Consider the following 19,611-nt stretch of genomic DNA (forward strand, 5'->3'; position numbering starts at 1 on the left):
TACACAAATTCCAGTCTACCCCATTTAGCTTAACCCCCTTTTCCACACCTGACCAAGTACTGCCTTAAGTTACATGTCATGGAATACACAATGCTACATGGAACTCACCAATTTTAGTACTAAACTGCTGGACAAAAATAACTATACTTTATCCCAAGGTCAAAATAGTTATGGAATTCCCCTAAGCCACCCACAGTGGTCCCATACAGACAACACCTCCAGACCTTTGTTCCAGTGATAATGCCCTCCACTTATCCTTTTATAACTGAAGCACATACATGTGCATAGAATACTTTATACCTAATTACCGCAGGACTATATTTATAAGGTATTATGTTCAGCAGCAGAAAATAAACTAATAGGAAGCAATGCTTTGAATGGATAAAGCCTAGCATATATGTTTCAGTCTTCTAATGTTGGGTGTATTCCCTTACTCTGAAGTATCAGTCTGACCCTTCATCATTAAAATATTATTGTCACAGCTGCTGATAATATTTAATGTTCCCTCCTTCTTGTCAATCTAAAATGAGAAGCAATATTCCATCTCTTTGGGACTTCACCCTCGTTTGTCCCAGGTTGCTAGACTTTCAAAAATAACTTTTCTGAAACTGTAAAATAAAATGCAGCCCATTCAACTGCAGACAGAGAAAGTGATTCCAATGTTATCCATGCAAAACTCTTAGAGAAAGCATTATTGTCACAGGTAAGGTGGAGGATGAAGCAAAAATATTTTAGCAGTAAACGGACTATGACAAATGTTGTAAACCACAGGTGCCCAACCTACAGCCCACGGGCCACATCCAGCTTGTGGAGCTACATCTCCTATCTGTTTCTGTTAGATTGTGGGTTACATGCATAAAATCCTAATAGCAATCAGGTATAGTTTCACAAAAAAGTATTTATTTTAACAGCAAATTACCAAAAGGTTACATGTGCATGTACCTGTAAATGACTTCCATATATAGACATTAATCGGTCTGCATGGATTCCAATGTATGGACATTGCTGGAAACTGCAAAGATAAATATAAGTTTAAAGTAGAGTAATAGAAATATATCTTCTGTTATGTGGTGTTCTTCATTTTAGGACTGTTTTTACCCCATTCCAAGAATGAATAATAGGCACTGCATTGTTTTCATGTGTTCAGCTGAATTTGGATTGGGGAGATGTGAGGACCCAAAGATGTTTTGGTAAGAACATTCCCCACCTTGGCTATCTGTCACATGACTTGCATTTCTCTGGAAATATCCATTGCAGAGATTTTGGAGTACAAAGAAGGTTAGAGGCCCCCTATAACTGACAAAACCCATTGTATGATGTAGTTTCTGCTCTTTGGTACAGGAACGGTGAGCAGGGAGCAATATATGGCCGGCCAGCACTATATGATACCTTTAGTTTTGTATCTTTCATTAAAGATGTAACTAGAAACACTTCAATTTAATTTCATTTTAACTTAAAACTATTCTAGTTTTAAGCATACATCTTTAATGTTTGTTTGCATTTTGGCCTGCAAGTTTATCTCAATGTCAACAGCGGCCCCCAGATGAAAAAAGGTTGGACACCACTGTTGTAAATGGTAAAAAAAACCTTAAAGAATTCAAAAAACTAAACTTTGTATCATGACATTTTTGATCCATTTCATTTTAAATTTCACCTATTTATGAGAGACATCACTGCCTTTATCAGTGGGTGTTATCATCAAATATCCATGCTACAGCTTGTGGCACAGTGCCACCTATGTTTATGCAATATGTATATGGTATAAGAAACAGCATTGATTTTTGTGTTCATCTCAAAACTTGACCAAAATAAACATGCCAAATATGTTGTTATCTATTTTTAAGGACAATACATACTCTAGTAACCCTGCTTCCTTAAAAATAGGCTTTCTTTCTAATGTGAACTGGTAAAGGAGTCAATTGATCTTTAAAGCAACTATATGACTTCAAACAGTCTAATATTTGCTCCTGCAACATAGGATTCTACTTACTCATTTTTTTTGTAGGCAGTTAGTCTGAACACTGCTGTCCAAAAGCACTAAAGCCTTCAGAAGAATCTTCACATGCCAGCAAGCTCCTTAAATTTTTTTCTAATTCTCGCACCCTGACACTTAAACATGATTATTAATGAACGTAAACAGTTAGTCTTTATCACTTAACCAAAGCCTAATCCTCAAAATTCACTTTTGCCCTAATCCATTAACAAAGTCTTAAAATGACCCTTTGCACTTAACACAAACTGTAGATATAAACATAAGCTTAATATAAAATGTAGCTTATCTCTCCATGATAGACTTTATCCAACTCCAGCTGAAATACCTTTCAGTAAGGCTTAGTTTACACAGACAATTTCCCCAGCGTTTAACCTGAGGCTTTAAAAGCCCATGTTTGAATTTCCTATGCATTCCAATGGTCTAATATTCACCAGGGTGTTTCCTTGGCATGTTTTTGTAGTGTTATAGATAAACGCTCCCTGCAATGTTTTATAACTTAAAACCCAGGGTTGACGTGGAAAATTGCGGTCAAACTCGGGTAAGCGCAGATTTCAATAGGGGCGTTTTCCAAGGTTTTTAGGCATTTTCTTGCGTTAATAAGTGCTTAAAATGTAAACGCAGTAAAAATACCGAAAAACGCGGCATAGACGTTTTCCACCGGTTTAAAGGCAAGCTTTAAAGTGTTAGTTAAAGTGCATAAAAACACAACTAAAAGAAGTAGGAACGTTTACATGCATTTTTAAAACTGTCCGTGTAGACCCAGCCTAAGAAATGATTAGAGCTTCTGTAATTATTAGTGACCTTAATGGAAAGATTTCTTCTTGATTTTTTTCTCAATGATACCAGGACAAGAACTTATGATATATGTGTTTAAAGTTTACAAAGGAAAACTACATAGTGATAAGGGTGCATATAGATATAAGGACATTCAGCATATCATATCTAAACAGGACTTTTAAAGAATATGTCTCAGCTGCCCTAATTAAATTATTTATTTGTGGTGGCCACTCCATGGTGTATAACAATGAAGGGTTCCAAACAGGAGCACAATTTTGCTCCAGAGTTTCAAACTGTCGTGCGTCCCATGGTGGCGAAAAAAATATCTTAGACCACATTAAAACACTTGATGTTAAATGCAAACTGTTGTAAGTGGCACATCTTTTTCTGCCCTCCCACACATTCATATAGAAGCAATAGCATACATTCAAAGGGTGGCCACTTTTCAACTGTTTAAAACTCCCGTTTTCTTTGATCATATAAATCTGTGTTTTCCTCTCATCTGTCCAGAGGGCGTCCACTGTCCTCTGGACAGATGAGCCAAAAATACAGCTTTTCGGTAACACACATCATTAGACTGTTTACAGAAAACAAAAAGAAGCCTTCAAAGAAAAGAACACAGTCCTTGCAGTCAAGCATAGAGGAGCTTAACTGGTGTTTTGGGGTTGCTTTGTTTCTTCAGGCACTGGTAGTTTTGACTGTTTGCCTGGTATTATAAAATCCGAAGACGACCAATGAATTCTGAAGCGCAATGTAGAGCCCAGTGTCCAAAAGTTGTGTCTCAGTCAGAGATCATGGGATTTACAGCAGGAAAATGACCCAAAGCATACTTCAAAAAGCACCCAAAATTGGATTTAGACAAAGCGCTGTATAGTTCTAAAGTGGCCAGCAATGAGTCCAGATCTCTAATAAGAGCACCTGTGGAGAGATCTAAAAACAGCAGTTGGGAGAAGGAATCCTTCAAATCTGAGCTGGCAAAGCAAGAGTGGTCCAAAATTTGTGTGCTACCAAGTATTAAGTTTAGAGTGCCAATAATGTTGTTGAGGCAGTTTTTGATGTTTTGTGTGGAATGTCTCAGATTTATTTTTCTCTGTGTGTTCTTTCAATGCCAACAAAAGATATAAACATGATAGTATGAAAGCATTCGTATTTGCAACAATCTTCCTGGGAGAAGTGGTGTATTTTCTGACGTAAATGCAAAGGTGCCAATTTTTTTGGCAATGGCTATACTATATATATATATATTTATATATATATATATATATATATATATATTTTATATATATATATATACAGTACTACAGCACCTAACTAGGAGAAGGGACAAAGTGCTTGTATTTCCAGTAAATTATATTAATCACCAATGTTGTTCAGGTATATTACCAGTTGCATGCTAATAAAGAAGGACCTCATTGTAAACAAAATTCAACAGATTCTGTTACAGAATATATAATATTGAGATAAAACGTAATGTATGGGATATTTGCACTATGGGACATGTACAGAGACCAACAGTTCATTTAGGTCTTGAGGAAACAGTGACCACCTCTGAATATCCTCCTATTTGATTAAAAGTTGTCTTAAAATTCGTATTTTTCTTACACAACATTTTGTGGTGGTGCTCTAAGTGCAGAATATAGTAATTTATCCCCTTTCTCCCACAAAGGAAGGGTTAACAGGGGCAGAAAGTATGAAGGGTTATCCTGAAAGTTGAAGATGCCAAAGGTGTCTTCTAAATATAAAGCCTTTCCCAGCACGGATTTACAAGGACATGAATTATGGCTGTGATTGCTGTGCACATATTAGTGGTAAACAGCTGGACTCTAGAGCCCTATTTAAGTGTGGGATTTTGTCCTAAAGTCACCAGAAAATCCTTCCTCCTGGAAGAAGGAACTGGGGGCGCCTGGTGAACCTCTTCTTTCATCTGTACAGGAATGTGATCCAGCAGTGTGACCAGGTCTTTCAGGGTCCTCATCATGGCACACATTAGTTATCTACTATAAGACCAACTTCTTGGAGAGCACACCACTCCATATGATAACTATAAATAGATCAATACAGAGATAGATGATATTGGATGGATAGATGAACATAAATATGTATATAGATGGATGAAATGGGAAAGCAAGATGGATAGATGAATTTTGACAGATGCATAGACAGGTATATAAATTAAAACAGATTGCATTTGGGAGATAGAAGTTTTTCAATAGCACCACATCCCTGTTATAGTGTAACAAATTCAAAAAGTCATTTGGAATGGGACTTTTTTGGTGCTTTTACAATAATATACTTAAAAAGAAAGAAAGAAAGAAATAGATAGATAGATAGATAGATAGATAGACAGACAGACAGACAGACATATGTATATACAGTAAGTGAATGAGATGAGGAGACTGGATAGATAGTGTATGTATATAGATGGATGAGATGAATTTGGAGAGACAGATGCAATGACATGTATATTATTAAAACATACAAGAAAGAAAGAATGATAGATAGATAGATAGATAGATAGATAGATAGATAGATAGATAGATAGATAGATAGGACATATACAATGATTTATTGATTGATTACTAGATCAAATGATAAAGGTGGAGAGACAAATGTGATTGGATAGATATATAGATATATACCATCCAGTAAAATGCACAACACACTAAAGAACACAACACACACAGCCTATAGCATAAATTTGTAACATATTTAATAGAAATTATTTTATAAGCTGTAAAATATACCTATCTGCTCAGTTTATGATATGCATGCTGAGAATCATATGACACATAGTTTACCTGGACAAAGAACTACACAGACACAAAATTAGGAGGTATGGCACACAAGCACACCTTCATTGAGGAAGGCTCTTTCAAGAAATGGAACAGGCAAATCTACATAAAGAATTGTTTCCAATGCTCAGTGTCTCCTCCATGTAAATTGGAAGCTCATCCTTTAGGATCAGCCATAGGGAACGTTAGCCAGGCTTGAAAATGTAATTAATATACAAAAGCAGGCAGGATGGGGGCATGTGCGTACAGTACATTCTCTCTGAAACAGGAGGAGGTGACAAGGACGACTTGCCATATACGTCTGCTTTTATTTTTAAACACTTGGACTGCACACTGCTTGATCAACACATTTCCTCAAATGAAAGGAAGAGAATTTGGGGGGTGGGGGGGGGGGGGGGGATAAAGGCTATGTAAAAAGGGGCTGGTGATAATAAGGGGGAGGTGAACATGAGGGGGGTCACTGATTGCCTTTTTGTACCCCACTGCTTGCAAAATAAATAAATGAGCTGCCATGGTTTGGAATGTATGACACCCTATGACATTGTGTGATTTACTGTTGAGCAACAACACAAAAAAATTCCAGCAGGAAAAAAAAAAAAATTAAAACTACCCAACTTGCACATAGATGTCAACAAGGGCTTTCCAGGCAGCTTATTCATGTGTATTTGTCCTTTACACTTATCCCAAAAATCCAGGAGGGCTGAAAAAATAGAAGTCCCGTGGCTTGATGTAGCCCTGACCCCTTATATTCCATTTATAGTCTTAGTCCTGATGACATCCTCCTTGCCTGGGGAACTGTCCAATCCAGCAGCATGTGTGCAGATTGTGTTAGGTACTAAGCGAAATATAAATATGCCCTAATAGTGAAAAACACACTGGGTTCCACATCTAGGCTCTGGGCTGAGGATCGTCCTGATCTTACCTCCAACACAAGGTCTGCTTGTTTCTTTCTGGATCCTAAATCTCCCAAAAAACTCTAAAGTACAATGGCACCCAAGAAGGATGTGAAGAAACCAGCAGCTGCTGCTGCCCCAGCACCGGCACCGGCACCAGCCCCAGAACCTGTCAAACCCAAAGAACCAGCATTTGACCTGTCCAGTGTCAAGGTAAAAGAGGGCTGCAATGGGATGTGATTGTGTGTAGTCGCTGGAAACCCAGGGACAATAGTGGGAACTCTACATAAAATGCAACTTATTTTGGAAATGAACCTCCTGCTCACATCACAAGTCATTTATGATTTTCTGTCCGATTTTTCGGCTCTATGGCTGCATTTTTGGACTTAGTGAGGTCACAGAATTTTATTTCATGGCATTAAATCTATTTCATCTGAAACTTATACAAGCAGCAAGTTAGCAGAACAAAAGCTGTACACTTTATATCACTTTCTAGGCTCATTACACACATTGGGATGTATATGCTTTTTATAGCTAAATGTAGCAAATAAAGCAAGTATAATGTGTTATTCATAAGAGGGGTAGTTATTACAGGACCACATAAGCATTTACTTACCACTTTACAATATCTAAGCCATACTGATGCCAACCAAAGTAAGACCAGCAGCAGGACAGTATAAGGATCTAGTACACATTTATATGCTTGCTATGAACTGTTAGCAGTTGTCTGAACTTTCCAGTGACAACACCAAAAACTTCTCTATTGCCAGTGTTGTGGTGTGATCTGATGTGTTTTGCAGTGTGTTCTCAGAAAGCTAGCTCCTTGCAATGCTATGCCAGTCTACTGACAGGTGGCAAACTAGCTGCTACCCAGGGAGTCATACTATCCCCTCCTCCACCTAGATGCCCTCCAATTGGTGTATATATGCGGATCAGAAGGAGGATTCCCTTATATAGATGATTAAGGCTTGGCTTTTAAGTGAATGGAGCTTGTTTCAGAATCTGGGTTGACTCTTGTTGAGTGTAGATACAACAGAATTCTTGCTATATGCTTTACCATGGCATACCATGACAAGCCTATATTATATGATGATGAAATAACATTCTTGTGTATCCTATCCATGGCAAAGGTTCAGGATCCTACAAATACTTTGTGGCACAAGAGATGTTACTTTAGCTTATTTTTGTTTTATTTTTCTTTGCATGATAATGAGAAGCAATGCTTATGAGAACACTTTTCAGTTTTTGGCTGATGTTTAGTAAATAGAATGTGATTTATGTATCAGTTTACAAATTAGCGGAAACATTGTTTCAATAGAGTTCTGTGCAACAACTTGAAACATCCAATGCATTCCCAGGGTTCTGATTGTTAAAACTGCAGCAAAGAATATGATGTTGACCATGGCAACCAATCAAATTCCAACTGTTTTTTCCAGGCAATCCTAGAAAACATACAGCTGGAATCTCATTGGCTAGTTAACAAAACTTTTTTCAAACACTTTTTGAACTCTTTGGAAGATTCTTTGAAGTTTCTTAAGATCAAAATTAATGATGGTAAAGTAGCCTTTTAATAATAAAAAAAAACTATTTTTTAAATTAGGTTTGCCCATGCCATATAAAATAATATATAAATATATAGATTTTGGAGTTATGTTTATCCTATTAGTTTTCTAATAATACAATATCGCCAATATTCATTTTACTTATTTTGCATTATCCTCTTATTACATTTCCTTGTAAATATCAAATGCACTGGTTACAAGTGAAAGCACCATATGTTGTACATTGCAGGAGTGTTAAAAATCTTAATTGGGCATCAGGGGTACTCTTTCAGACAAAGTGTAATAACATTCATTTCTCTAAACTGCAAAGGTTATGAGTTCAGTGATATATTAAAATACTTAAGAGTCTAATAAAACATTAATGTTTATATGTATTGTCATTTAGCAGCTGTTACTACCCTATCGGCTGCACTTCAACTAATAGCTCTGAGATTCAATTAAACTGAACAGCTTGCTGAACCCATATGCAGTGGTCGCCATCTAGTGGCCAATTTTGTTATTGCAGTCGTCTGCTTATTTTACTGGTGTTTCAATAATCATTTACTCATAAGCTATAACGATAGAAAGTCTATGAATTAACTACATATTAGTGACAACTGCTAATATACATAAACCAAGAGTTAATGAGAGGTTTGACACAAGAAAAATGGTTATAAATGTTTTCTGATGAGTGTAGCAGAGCGAGCTATATTTATTGCCGAAATAAGGTGGAATACTGCCATCTATCGGCCACAAGACAAACTTGTATTTATCACCACTGTTCTGACATATGGGCATTTATGGATAATAAGATTTAGGGAAAAAAGGATCATAATTTAAATAACCTATTGGACATTTTTGTCAAACATACCAGCCTTTTTCATTAAATAGTTCCAGTTTCTAAAGTGTACTTATACATAAACGTTATACTTAGTGTTGAATAGGTCAAGGAAGGATTAGAACCCTTGTCAAATAGTTTTTGTCATCTGTACCCCATCTATGTATATTTCTACCTTTTTTTTTGGTCCTGGTAACCATTGTCACTTGAGCAGAAAGTGATGGGAAATGTGTACAGTTGTCACCAGCATCAACAAATGGGCACACCTGTTCTGTTCCCCTTTCCTTGTACAGATTTATGCATCCAAGGAACATGAACCAAAGGGACATCAAAAACTATACTGATAAGGATTTAAACCTTTTCATACCCTGTCCGAAACTAAAAAAAAAAAAAAAAGATTTTGTTAATCATACACTTTAAAAGCAGCCAATCAGAATTTATTCTGCTGAAGTCATATTAGGATATGACTTATTTCAAACAGTTGTTTGGGTTTGCTGTACTTAAAAAATAGCACTCTTTATTATAAAGACTTAAGATTAAATGCTTTGTATCAAAACACCTAATTTTACAACAAAATAATACATGATCACACAAACACACACCATTTTAATATTTAATCACATCTGACTGGACACTTATTTTGATACATATATTTGCTCCATTTTTTGGGGTTCATTAAAGCCCTGATACCCATGATTTATGGGATGTCCTACAACCCATGTGAAAGTTTATTACATATTGGTCTAAATAAGATGAAGAATCATTGCTTATTTTGACTTGAAATAATAAAGTATTTAATTTTTATACCAATCTGGTTTTTGTCAAATGCATGGGCTTTGTGAAGCATGTAAAGATTGAAGTGTTTAAATAGTTCATTTTATTATTTTGTTTGATGTGTTTGCATATGTCAAAACTTGAAATTTTCTCACTTACCAGATCTTCATGCACTGATGGAATTCTGCAATGCTGGTACCAGTAGATATACAACTGAAAAACTGTATAAAGCAATTCATTGACAGACTAGCAAGATATATTTTAAATAGAAAATCATAGTTATCTTGTTATAACAACAGAAACCACTGCAAAGGCAAATAGGAGTATTTTGACACTTTTTCTTACTACTGAACTATACCTGTTCCAGATACAAGAGTACAAGTAGCCACTCATTTGATGGGACTGAACCTCTTTTAAATAACCATATCACTACCTATAAAAGTCCTGCAGTTGGCAGGTCCTGTTGGCACTCTCAGTCATTTATTGGCAACTGCTTGGTACCCAGGAGTAGTAACAACATGATAATAATTTTAAGTCTAAATCTAGCCTAAAGGAAAAGTAGAAGTGAAAAAAGTGCTTGTTTAACCATTCATTGTTTGCAGTTCCTGTCTTTGAGGGCATAGAATGTTTCTCTCGCCTTTGTCATAAAAGGTGTCCTTCTTACTTATCCCAGAAAGTTAGGAGGTATAGATATAAAAATGTAGAAAGCTCTTTCATTTGGGAACATAGAATACAATGGCTAACAGAGATCTGCAGTTGCACATGTCACCTGCTATAGAACCTGGTGTCTTGATCAATCTTCTTCGCAGTTGTATCTTTGATCCAGCACTCCTGTCTATAAGTATCATTACTTTCCATATTTCTTAGGCAAATATATATGCAGGGGTGGGGGGAGGACTCCTACTAGATAGACTAGACTAAGACTCCCAACGAGAACTTCAGCATTACCATCTCCAAACATTCCTGACATATCAGTTTTACATTGGCTTTTCCTTTAAATAGAAGGGGATCCTTTTCACTATATCATTGGCTGTCTGCATCATGTCTAAAACAATGTTACTAACTTATACAAGTAAGATATACAGGGTTCCATGTCCATCCTAAGCACAGGTTAAATGACATATATTCTCATGTTGTACATTACACAAAGTGATTTGATGGTATTTGGTCAACAACAGTTTACTTGTGTAAAATGTCTACATTGTTAACTAAAGCAAATATAAGCTGGAAACCCACTATAGAGGTTAAACCAATCTTATTAAAAATCAACTTTATGTAAGAAAAAGGCAACAAGAGGAGCCTGTACTTGCCATGATTTTGCCATGATTAGCTTTCAAGAGTCCAGAGAGTCCCCATTATACAAGGTGAGTGCTCAAGGCACCATTGTATACCATCACCGAATGCACAACCATAGTTTCTGATTGATAGTGACAACAATTAAATTGAAGCCAGTATTGGGCTCACATTGATGACCCATCTGTTGGTCTGGGTACAGGGCTGTCATTAAGGGGTCTTGTCCTGTGCCCAGAGTGCACCTTAAGGTGTCCTGTGGGCACAGAAAATATATTTTTTTTTATGGATATATCTTCTTACTTTCTGTCCCGTCCAATGGCTATACATTAGTAAGTTGTAGGTAAATTTGACTGATAGAAATGACTGGGGAGACTGTGGGGCTGCACACAAGGAAGAGTAGCTGGGGCATATTTCAAAAGGGTATGGGTCATTGTAGGGGTAGGTTCACACCTGCCTCTTGCATGTTAAATTTCGTGTGGCTCCCTGGTTCTGGCAGCTTGCCAGCTGCATCTGCACAATGTATAGCTTATGCCAGTGAGTGGTACCAGTAGTACGGCTTACTGCAGCCCCTATTTATTCCCTATGGAAGCTGCTGAAGGGAAACCTTTCCTAGCATGAGGAAGCGATAAACCCACCGCAACCTCACTGCCAGCTTGAATAAGCCCTAAGTGTCTATTGTGTCATTTGTAGTAAACTGCTATGTTTTAAGCCTACACAGATTTTTGTTAATGCCTAGCTCTTTCAATATGTATATATGTATATATATATATATATATATATATATATATTTATAAGATATATAATTGCAAATGCCACTTACTGTATTTATAAATCATAATAGATTGCTGCTGTAAATGAAAAAAACTCTGGAATTATAAACAGACTTTGCCAATGGTTATCCCTGACAAATTCCAATGATTACACAGTAAATCCTTTAAGACCTTTGGCTTTGTAATATGAATTTCTATGGCAATAGTCCACTAGATGTCACTAAACACAAACACAACCCTAAGGGGCAATCACAAGCTGAAAGAATATGAGACATCCTTTGTTGATATCAAAGGGTAACTCTACCATCTACACAAAAATCATACTTAGCTTTAAAATTGTAAGTAAAGTTTCCTTTTAAGAAAAAATACACACTTAACTATTATGATACATATATATATCTATCTATATATAGATATGTGGAAAGAGAGAGCCTACACACCTCTTTGGAAACCTTTAAAAACCTCTACAATCCTTATGTTTTGTTTTCCAAATTTGGTAACCAAATTGAATAGAGCTATTTTCTACAAGCTAGTAAAGTCTCATAATATATATATATATATATATATATTTATAGCTACCAAAATTATCCTACCTGGAACCCAACCTGTGTGAGTTAGAGAATATTGTAAGCAGATATTAAAACAGAAAATAATATATTTATAACACCAAGGAATTATAGCATTTATATACATGTATACAAAATACACAAAGCCATTCATATCAGTACCCGCCCCACTGAAAACAATCTAAATACAGATATCAGCTGCACACAGTCTTTTTATATAACTAGTGCAGGAAAAAGTAAAGGGTTGCAGAACCATATATGTATTATTTTGTCCTTTGCTTGGGAAGCTCATTAAAACCTTCATATTGTACAACACAGACCCTAGAAGCCAGGTTATCTTTGGCAGGAATTTGAAGCAAGTGTGGAAGGTATTTTTAGTGCCCATGCTTTATTTACACAGTTGTGACTTATAATGAAGAAATAGGGTGGGTATTCTTCTGAAATAATTCAAGACAGCCCAAAACTCCAGCTTTTGCAAATCTTCTCCTTCTTGCAGGAAAACTGCTGACAAGTTTTAAACTCATTAAAGCATGTCAAACCCACTTCTTACTAAAAATAGCCCTCCAAATTGGTGACACTGGAAAGAGATCCCTCCTTTCCCTTTGCCCTAAGAAAGCCAAAAGCTTACTAAGGGGTGGGGTTACTAGCCCCTGTGACATCCGAGCTGGGCCGTCATGTCACTGCCCCCAGATAAATAAGAAGAGCTTGGCCACAGCACAAGGACCACAAGCTCGAGCCCTCCTCAGGACATCGTTTCAGCTCCCTGCTCTTCGCCCTGTTCAAAGCTCAAAATGGTGGGTGTCATTGCATTTTGCTAGCAGCACATTTTAGTTCTTTAGAACCTCTACTTGGACTCTATAAACACTTTATGACTTTATTCTTGGGAGGCTATGCTCCTACATTTATATTTATGCAGTGTTACCCTAGGGGGGAAAACATATTTTTTTCTTTTTCCACAATAATTTAAACTCACTTTTCTCTTATATTATAAATAATCTAAACCTTGCTCTCAATTTATAAATGGTCGATATGTAACATATTGATCTCAACATCCCTCAATTATACTTGTAAAGTGGAATTCAAACACAATATTTAAACCTTTTATATATATTGTGATTTATTTAGACAATTTCATTAAAAGTTTTGCAGTTCTACTAAAGCCTCTTTTTAAGTTAAGCTTGATGTTCAAAGCCAGGTAGAGGCCTATGAGAGAAAGTAATGTATATTTATAAATGTCTGATCTAGAAGTAATTAACTTTACAGTTATTTATGGAATTTTACATGCCAAAGTATAACATAGTATAATATGTAGAGGAAAAAAACAGGAATTGCCTTTATTTGCTATGCCTAGTAATTCCACATTAGTTTAAATATTTAGATATTTACAATGCTAGAGTTGTTATGTCTGTCAATGCATATGCTTCCATACTAGTTTTTCTTTTTTTTTACTTTGCAGTCTTTCTCCGCAGATGAGGTTGCTGGTAAGTGAGATTAAGCTGGAAGTGAAGTAATGCCTATGAAGCCCACATGGGTAGTGGACATCAGATGGAGTAGTATTAGTTTCCATCTGTCTGCAGAAGATTTACATTGACCACTTACAGCCACATGGAAGAATGATTAGGGAGTAGAATTTAGGCATCTCCTTCATTACCGGCCTTGTTGCATTCCCAGCTTCCTGCAAGTCCCATGTGCATGGACTGGTTTTCAGGACCTCAGAAAGCTGTGAATCTCCAACACTAATAGGCCATTAACTAAAACTTTTGTGGCTGATTTTTTTTTTGACAGATCGAGTTCAGCAAGGATCAGCAGGATGGTAAGTTCAGAAAAAGGCTGGGATAATTGGAGTTTAGAGCTTTTCATTTACATATGTTGTGCAAATAAATAGGTATTTCCCAATAGATTATTCAGTTCACAAAAGCTGTTTATTGAAAGGTTTTATAAGGGTATTTATGTCTAAATTTGGTACATGCTGTTATTATTATACCTTTTTATAAACTAAACTGACATATTTTGCAACTTTTTATCAATACTGCACCAGATTTACACTAAATATTATTACATGGGTTTAAATGTTTTTCAGTTATGATTGCACATTGATCAATCCCACATTCTATTTAATATGTGGCTCTTTTCTTTTAGTTTAGTAGTGTTTTGTTGTATTGACTTGCCAGACATGTGCTTTGGATTCCCTTACTGCTCTGAGCAAGAATCTCAACATTTCCCAGTTCAGTAATGTATTAACCAAGTTCGTTAAATACTTTGAAACATGATAGCATGACAACCCTGCACAGTCTCTGGTCATAGTAAATTAGCAGTTTTTAAGTGTTTCCTTTTTATTTTAAGTGGGTAGATAGGCATTGAAAAGCAAAAATAAGCTTCTTTGTAAGCAATGAAGACATTTCCTAATGAGAAACAAAATGAGTTATCAGAAAATATATGACTATGTCAGAAAATGGCTTTATTAAAATAAATATACATATGCTTCAACTGCACCTCAAAAGAGCAGTGGATAAACCTCAAGAGGAAGAACAGAGCTTTAACATTCATTCCTGAATACCCTTAAACCTCTATTTATATTTTATAGTATGCAAAGTGAGCCAGTAGTACAAAAGTGGATTACAGCAATAGTTTTCCAAGTTTGGTCAATTGATTTTAACTGATGGAGTACTCCATAGATAGCTGATCACATCATTGGGGCAGGTTAAGTCACAGAGGTTATTCTGGGGTTACTAGAAGACATCAATTAATAGCATTCTATTTTCCAATATGTAACAGTCATATGCATATTATTTTTTCCTAGCACAATATAAGGGTAAAAATATAAGATATTGCAATAAACAAAAATAGTAGTTAATGAGTATTTCAGGAAGATATATTAACAATCTTTAATGACCTGTTAAAGATCTGTTTAACAGCTGCAAAAAGTAATAAACCTTTGGAAACTAAATTACTATACTGAGTAACAGTCACATAAAAGCCTTGCTCTCTAACCTATGAGTCCAATATATGTAATATTAACCTGTTGTGTTTTGCTTGACAACATTATATCAGAGGTTCTAAATATATTTTCCATTAATTAGTACCAGCCTTCTATCAGTTGTCTGAATGCCACTGAGATACCTGGCACTAAATCGTAGTAATACATAGGGCTATTTGAACATAAGCTGGCCAGGTGCAGCTTTTGGTGGAGCCTGCTGTACTTGTGAAAGGAAATGCTGACAGTGTGAAAATGTTCTCTGGTGACAGGTGCTTATGGAAGGCATGCTAATTACTGGGCAGAATGGCAGTGAAGGGGTTACAGGGCTGTGCATCTATGGGATTAGTGCAGGGCATCGGGTATCCTGTTACACAAGTGCTGACCTCTCGCTAACATTAGCAGCTTTTTACAGTCTGCCTGTAAAACCATCTCTGACTTGATTTGGACACCCCTCTGTGTTACTCAAAATAACCGAGTTTCAAGTGTCTCTCGTCCCAAAAGGAGCTGAACTGGCACAAATTCCTAATTCTGCTTCTAGACTTGGCTATTAAGTATTGCAACTCTTTCTGCCCTATATAAATATTGGTCATTCTGTACATTAAATTTGTTATGTAATATACACAACTGCCATACCAGGATTCAGTAGTATAACCCCATGATTTATGTGCCATGCAAAAAGGGTTTTCCTTTTTTTGCAAGTGTTATATAGACTTTATACTATATTCCCTATCTACTCTTTATCATGTACAACAGCTCTTCTTGTTAAACTTAGTTTTCCCAATCCTAAATTTGAGAAATACAGTAGGAGTCAGAGACAAATACATGCAGTAACTTGGTCACCGGACACATTGCTCTTGATGTTCTAAGCAAAGCTCCAACATTTGTTGCCCATGTATGTATTATATATTGATTCCATTACACATACTTTGTTTCAGTCATCTACATTATTACCCCAATTCATGTTGTGGTTTCATTTTTAGGTCATATTGAGTTAACTTTTTTTTTCCTTTGAACAGACTTCAAAGAGGCTTTCCTGCTCTTTGACAGAACTGGTAACAGCAAAATCTCCTACGGCCAGGTTGCTGATGTCATGAGAGCTCTTGGACAAAACCCCACAAATGCTGAGGTCAAGAAAGTCCTTGGCAACCCAACTCCAGAGGGTAAATGCAGTCTTATTGGAATACAAATGGAGGCAGTGATGTAATAAACAGAAAGTATGACTTTAGAAAACCAGTCCACATTAACTAACTTTCTGTTAATGTTAATAATAATAAATATGGGAGGTGAATAAGCTGCTATGGAAAATGGCCCCAAATGTTATTTTTTTCAGTTGGGAGCTCCAGTTGGGAATTCACGCGTCTGAGAACATTGGAATTTTTTTCATTAACAAGATTTTTTTGCTTTACTTATTGCAACAACTCTTACATTTAGAATTTCCCCTCACTTTGCATCTCAGTGGTCAATATGGGGATGAATCTTTTCACTACACTCACAATAAATACTACACTTCACTGCACTACAAATAAAATTTTGGCAGAGGGCTTTATACCTCTCCTCTCTATACAAAACTAAAATGTATGTATTTCCATGAACTATATTGGGAGAAAAAAAGAAATGATTTTCAAGTACAAACTGGTTCAAAGAAATTAAAAAAAATTATGTGTTTTTCATCTCCGTGTATCATTAGCTTTGAAAGGATATTACCTTTGAGACTTGTGCAGCCCTGTGATGTATGTTTGTAGCTTTCCAAGCTGAACTCATGTCATTTCATTCTTTGCAGAGATGAACGCCAAGCTGATTGAGTTTGAGCAGTTCCTGCCTATGCTGCAGGCTGTTGCCAACAACAAGGACCAGGGCAGCTTTGAGGACTTTGTTGAGGGTCTGCGTGTCTTTGACAAGGAAGGCAATGGCACAGTTATGGGCGCTGAGCTTCGTCACGTGCTGGCCACACTGGGTAAGACACATATGAATTGCCTACTTGTCGAGGTGAGCGCTGGAAAATATAAACTAAACATTAACAACCATCTATTGATGTATCAACAGGTGAGAAGATGAAGGAGGAAGAAGTAGAAGCCCTTCTGGCAGGACAGGAAGACTCCAATGGCTGCATCAACTATGAAGGTATATCTACGGGTGGCCATTCTTTATAGAAACAAAATGTAGCTTTTAATTGCATTTTCCACTATTGATTCTTGATCTAACAATATTTAAATATGTTTATTTACAGCCTTCGTAAAGCACATCATGTCCATCTAAACCCTTTACCGTGAGTAGCTATTTTTTGTTATTCATTTTTGTTATTTTTGCTATTTTTGTTATTCAAAGAAAACTAAATTTTATTATACTCATTGCAATTTTGTCTATGTATACAGTTTTGAGCAGGTCAGGCATTATTTCAATACGCACTGGAAACGGCAAGATGCCATTGCTGACAATGATAATTTCCTGTTACTCATGCATAAAAAGGCAAAACTTTAAATATGCGGATTGGGATTACATGTTTTGTGTCAGTGCCTCAGAAATCAGAGGAGCTAGGTCCAGGGCCACCATCAGAGGGAACAAGGGGTACTTCTAAATTGGGTCCCAATCATATAACCAAAGCTAGAACTTTATTGGGTTCAGAGCTTGTATTGGCCTTTTTGGGTTGTAATGGACCTTTTTTAATACATTTACATGAATTAGTATGGTTTTTACTTATGTTAACATATAATAATAATGCTTTGATGTTTTTAATATTTTATTATATCAAAAGGCTGCTCTGAGCTTTAGCATGTCACTTACAGCCTAGGCAAAAATAATATGTTATCCAGCAAGGCTATATAGTTGATTTTATATTTAGAAACTGCAGAAAAACTATAATTTGTAATCACACAAACCTTATCTGTGAAATGATGATCAGTGGAAAGTCTGGTTATATAATATAAAAACTTGGCTGCTCCATATAATTGCAAATTAGGCAAGGGGGGACAATTTTTTTAATATTTAAATTTAGTCAATGTTTTTGACCTGAAGAGCATTAAATAGACCATATGACTTCTGGGACAATAAATAAAGTAGCCCATGTTATTTGTTATTGTGTTCTCTGTAATCATTTATACAATATATGCTGCAGATAGATGTGATTCCTAACAAAATGGCTAATATTTTGTTTTCTTTTTCTTTTTAGCACTGTTCTACATATGTCTCAGAAGATCTGGAGGCATGGAAACTGTACATAGACCAGCAACTGGTCAACTGGCCACCATTTTTTTTTATTTTTCACCATTGGGACATTTCTTTCCATGAACCCGGGTATTATTTGAAGGAAACCAAAAGATTACACAGGAGCTATCACCCTGGCAAAGCTGGCGGAAAATTCCATCAAGTACATCTGTGTAACATGCCATGGATAACTGTAAAATGAAAGACATGACAATAAAATACCCTTTGCTAAAATGGTGGCTACAGAGTCTCTCCTAATTTTTGTCCACTTTTGGGCCAATGCACCAAAGAAATCTGCATCATTCACTGCCAGAGGTCCCACTCGCCTAAGGTGGAGCTGGAATCTCTGATAGTAGAGTGGCTAATTTATTGTCTTCCTGTATTCCATTCTGTCAACACAATAAAGTTTTACTGAAACCAATCTATTGTAGGTATGTCTCCTCATGTGTGTAACAGATACTAAAGATAACTTTAAGGGATTTTTCAACACGTGTTCCCTTAGGGATGGCAAGGTTTAAGGCCAAATAAGGCAGAGAGTGATTAGTTTAGAATGAGTCCTTAGGCTAGACAGCAATTCTGACTCCATCATCCCCACTGGCCCCATCTCTTCAATTGACACAAGGATAAGGACCGTGACAGACACAGAGAAAACACCCCATTTGGAAAACTGCAATAGCACTTCCTTTGTGAAGTAATAGATTGGTGCACAGCTTTGACCACTTGCACTGTAAACTGCATAAGGATTGTAGCTGAGCCCTCTGAACATCTCCCGGGCCCTAGCCTCCTGCTTAGCTTGCCCTTAGAATGACCATAAAATGACCTAAAAGAATATGTAATCTGCAAAATTGAAAGTAGGGTTTTTTTAATCTGCCGTGGCAAAATGTTCTTTTTTGGTTAAAGATGGAGTAAAGGGGGTTAAGTATTGGGTTCTTACTGCTAGCAAGGGCTCTTTTAGAGAGCTTTTTCATACTTTCTGTTCCAATGACAATGGTTCCCCAGACAGTGAAAGAAAACTTATTACAGGACTACGGACATCAGTAAAGAGCTGATAAGTGTTTCTACACTTTCTGTTTGGTAAAACTGTTCTAGCCAGATTCCAGCTAATTTCTGAGATAACAGTAAAAATGTAATTATTCTGCACTCTGACTATAGGTCATACACTGCAAATTGTATTAATATATTATATATAATATATA

General features: G+C 36.3%; 1 protein-coding gene across 2 annotated transcripts; it reads left to right on the forward strand.

Moving 5' to 3' along the window:
• The first annotated feature begins 6,429 nt into the window (after window positions 1–6,429).
• On the forward strand, window positions 6,430–18,836 carry MYL1 (myosin light chain 1). Of its 2 annotated transcripts, none has more exons than XM_072418555.1 (7): window positions 6,430–6,668; window positions 14,023–14,050; window positions 16,231–16,374; window positions 16,995–17,168; window positions 17,258–17,335; window positions 17,442–17,480; window positions 18,381–18,836. In XM_072418555.1, exons 1-6 carry the CDS (start codon window positions 6,549–6,551, stop codon window positions 17,468–17,470), a joined length of 573 nt encoding a protein of 190 aa, XP_072274656.1. In that variant the 5' UTR covers window positions 6,430–6,548; the 3' UTR covers window positions 17,471–17,480; window positions 18,381–18,836. The 2 variants fall into 2 exon arrangements, with proteins under 2 accessions (XP_072274656.1, XP_072274657.1); XM_072418556.1 differs by lacking the exons at window positions 6,430–6,668; window positions 14,023–14,050 and adding exons at window positions 12,899–13,031; window positions 13,694–13,718.
• The last annotated feature ends 775 nt before the right edge of the window (window positions 18,837–19,611 follow it).

The sequence above is a fragment of the Pyxicephalus adspersus genome, chromosome 7 (genome assembly GCF_032062135.1).
Source record: "Pyxicephalus adspersus chromosome 7, UCB_Pads_2.0, whole genome shotgun sequence".
Classification (NCBI taxonomy): Eukaryota; Metazoa; Chordata; class Amphibia; order Anura; family Pyxicephalidae; genus Pyxicephalus; species Pyxicephalus adspersus.

Excerpts from the sequence above, each read along its gene's own strand:
- MYL1 (XM_072418555.1), top strand. The coding sequence starts at position 6,549 with ATGGCACCCAAGAAGGATGTGAAGAAACCAGCAGCTGCTGCTGCCCCA. Across the intron at positions 6,669-14,022 it reads TTGACCTGTCCAGTGTCAAG|ATCGAGTTCAGCAAGGATCA; the intron begins GTAAAAGAGGGC and ends TTTTTTTGACAG. Across the intron at positions 16,375-16,994 it reads TGGCAACCCAACTCCAGAGG|AGATGAACGCCAAGCTGATT; the intron begins GTAAATGCAGTC and ends CATTCTTTGCAG.